Source organism: Hylobates moloch, unplaced genomic scaffold (genome assembly GCF_009828535.3).
Source record: "Hylobates moloch isolate HMO894 unplaced genomic scaffold, HMol_V3 SCAFFOLD_1, whole genome shotgun sequence".
Lineage (NCBI taxonomy): Eukaryota > Metazoa > Chordata > Mammalia > Primates > Hylobatidae > Hylobates > Hylobates moloch.
Window position 1 is genome coordinate 231,326,107 of NW_026652276.1, and position 3,309 is coordinate 231,329,415.

Genomic DNA, 3,309 nt, shown 5'->3' on the forward strand with positions numbered 1-3,309 from the left:
GAGGCTGAGGCTTGAGAATCACTCCGGGAGGCAGAGGTTGCAATGAACCAAGATCACACCACTGCACTCCAGCCTGGGTGACAGAGCAAGACTCTGTCTAAAAAAAAAAGGACAGAAGGATGTCAGCATCTGATGCTGCCTGTCACCTTGACCCTGCGGATGCCAGTCACAGCTCCATTAACTGGGACCTAGGAAAATGAGTCATCCTCGGTCATGCACATTTCAAGTGGTGGCTGAATATGGAAGCCAGACTTGGGATCTGTTGTCTCCTCCAGCATGGTGGAAGATGCCTGAAAAGTAGGGGCTGGATCCCATCCTCTGCCTCACTGGGAAGGCGAGGTGGTGTGGTGGGGTGGGGCCTCAGGCTTGGGGCCATGGGACAAAGCCCAGGCTGAACGCCGCCCTTCCATCTCCCTCCTCCTGAGACAGGGGCAGCAAGGCACACTAGTGTCCAGGAGCAGCTTATGAGGCCCCTTCACCCTCCACCCTCCAAAACTGGCAGACCCCACCTTCTTGGTGTGACCCCAGAGCTCTGAGCACAGCCCGTTCCTTCCGCCTGCCTGCCCCCCACCCAGGCCCACCCCAACCTTATCTTCCACTGCTTTTCAGAGGAGTCTGGCCAACACAAATCCTCTTGTTTGTTTGTCTGTCTGTCTGCTGCTCCTAGTCTCTGCCTCTCCCAGTCTCTCAGCTTCCGTTTCTTTCTTGAACTTTCTCTCAGTCTCTGAGGTCTCAAAATCACGAGGCTTCAACCCCTGTAGACCAGATGCCCAGCTAGTGGCCTTTCTCCAGCCCCTCAGATAGCACAGAACTACAAACCCCAGCATGCACTCTGGCTTGAAGTGCCCGGAGAGTGCTGGTGCACCCCACCTGCATTCTGGGAACTGTAGTTTCCCTAGCCCCCCATGCTCCCGCCAGGGCATCAAGCTCTTCCCTGGCCAGCTGACCCTGCCTCAGCCCTAGTCTCTCTGCTGACCTGTGGCCCCGGGAAGCGTGCGTCACTGAATGACAGGGTGGGGGTGGAGGCCCTGGAAGGCAGCTTCCTGCTCTTTTGTGTCCCCCACTTGAGTCATGGGGGTGTGGGGGTTCCAGGAAATTGGGGCTGGGAGGGGAAGGGATACCCTAATGTCAGACTCAAGGACAAAAAGTCATTACATCCTTGCTGGGCCTCTATCCCCAAGAACCCAAAAGGACTCAAGGGTGGGGATCCAGGAGCTCTTGTATGTATGGGGGGAGGTGAAGGAGAGAACCTGCATAACCCTAGAGGTCCCTGTGGTCACTGAGAGTGTAGGCTGCCATCCCCTGCTACAGAAACGGTGCTCACCTTCTGCCCGACCCTTCAGGGAAAGGCACACAGGGGTGAGGCCGAAGGCCCTTCCGTCTGGTGCCACATCACGGAAGGGCCTTTATGACCCCCTGGTGGCTCTACCCTGCCACTCCCCCACGCCCCAGCCCCCACACTGCAGCCCCAGGGCTCTGCTGGACACCTGGGTTCCCACTTATCAGCCTCAGTCCTCACAGCGGAACCCAGGCGTCCGGCCCCCCACCCTTCAGGCCAGCGGGTGTGGAGCTGAGGCTTTAGAGCCTCCCAGCCGGGCTTGTTCCTGTCCCATTGTGTATGGGACAGGGGCGGGGCAAGGGCCAGCACTGGAGAGCCCCCTCCCACTGCCCCCTCCTCTCGGTCCCCTCCCTCTTCCTAAGGAAAAGGCCAGGGCTCTGCTGGAGCAGGCAGCAGAGTGGACGCACAGTAACATGGGCAACTTGAACAGCGTGGCCAAGGAGCCTGGGCCACCCTGCGGCCTGGGGCTAGGGCTGGGCCTCGGGCTGTGCGGCAAGCAGGGCCCAGCCACCCCGGCCCCTGAGCCCAGCCGGGCCCCGGCATCCCTACTCCCGCCAGCGCCAGAACACAGGTAAGGGCCAGGCAGCTAGGAGCCGGTGGGCAACAAGGGTGGTGTCAAGGCCTGAAGCCTGGGGCTGGGAAGGTCTGGAACCTGTAGCTGAGCTGGGAGAGCCAGGTCACAAATGCAAAAGGGCTATCGATGTGCATAGAACAGGACAGTCTGGGAGGCTCAGAAAGGAGACCAAGATCAGAGTCGGCAGGTGAAAGCTGGGAGTAAGGGTGCCAGCTGTAGAATCCGGCCAGGGTTTGAATGCTGCTCCGCTGCCAAGAGCTGTTTGACTTTGAGCAAGTTACTTAATCTCTCTGAACCTCCATTTATAGAAAACGGAGATGTGGCAATACTTACTCCGTGGGGAAGTAAGTTTCTAGCTCACAGCAAGCCTTCAACAGCAGCAATGATTATTTAGCTGGAGAAGAAAGGAGCTGACAGCAGTGGTTACAGGAGAGAGAGAAAGTGGGGTCTCCCAGTAAAGGGAGAGAGTTGGGCAGGAGACTCAGGCCCTTGGGGTAAGTGGGCTGAGAAGACAGAGCCACCAGGCTTTTTTCCCCTGCTCCAGCCCCCTCTCCTAGTGGCTGTCACCCAAAAACTGGACCATGCAGTTCCCACAAGAGTCCTCCCTGGGGCAGAGGTCCCAGGAGGGAGGAAGGACCTGGAGGCCTGGTGGGGTGCCAGGCCGGGGGCAGGCTGGGGCTGCAGGCAACTATGCGGGGAAGGCTGAGGGCCGGGGCCCTGCTGCTCAGGCGCACCCTTGGCCTGGGTCCCTCCCTTCCTCCCTGCCGCTGGTGGCTCTGGGAGGAAGTGATAAGGCCTGCGAGGCTTCCCTTCACACATGGGGCTGCTGTCAGGAGGGGTTGTGAGTGCGGGGGGAAATCAGGGCTGAGGAATCCCTGCGGGGCTTCCCTCCACTCAAGCACCAGGCTCTGTCCCACTCAGGGTAGGGCTTATAGCAGCTTTGCGGGGGGTGGACACCCCATCTCCAGAAGAGGTGAGATGGGCGCTGCAGGTGGGATGCGAACTCAGCCTCAGGGCAGGGGTTCAGGAGCTCAGCACCAGCAGCTCCTGTAGCCCAGGACCCTGGTCTGGAGAGGGAGGCACAGCTCGCCCCTAGCTCCTAAGGCATGGGGAACGTCAGAAGGCATGTGGCAGGTGGGCCTTGAGATTGCCAGTGCTGTAACAGGGGCCTCCAGGTGACATGTGGGGAGGCCGAAAGGAAACAAACTCTTTCCTGATGACCCTATCCCTGGCTCCCAACAGCCCCCCGAGCTCCCCACTAACCCAGCCCCCAGAGGGGCCCAAGTTCCCTCGTGTGAAGAACTGGGAGGTGGGGAGCATCACCTATGACACCCTCAGCGCCCAGGCACAACAGGTGAGCCCGGCCTGCCCTGTCCCCATCGTCTCCAGGTAAAGG

The 3,309-nt window shown here is 60.0% G+C and overlaps 1 protein-coding gene across 2 annotated transcripts in view; it reads left to right on the forward strand.

Annotated features, from left to right (window-relative positions):
- The first annotated feature begins 1,599 nt into the window (after positions 1 to 1,599).
- Positions 1,600 to 3,309, forward strand: part of NOS3 (nitric oxide synthase 3) — a 20,744-nt gene continuing 19,034 nt past the window's right edge. The window contains exons 1-2 of one of the 2 annotated variants that reach the window (XM_032762190.2): positions 1,600 to 1,910; positions 3,156 to 3,267. In XM_032762190.2, coding sequence (XP_032618081.1) covers positions 1,753 to 1,910; positions 3,156 to 3,267 — 270 coding nt within the window. In that variant the 5' untranslated portion in view covers positions 1,600 to 1,752. The remainder of the gene's footprint in view (positions 1,911 to 3,155; positions 3,268 to 3,309) is intronic. The other variant, XM_032762186.2, reaches the window with a different exon arrangement.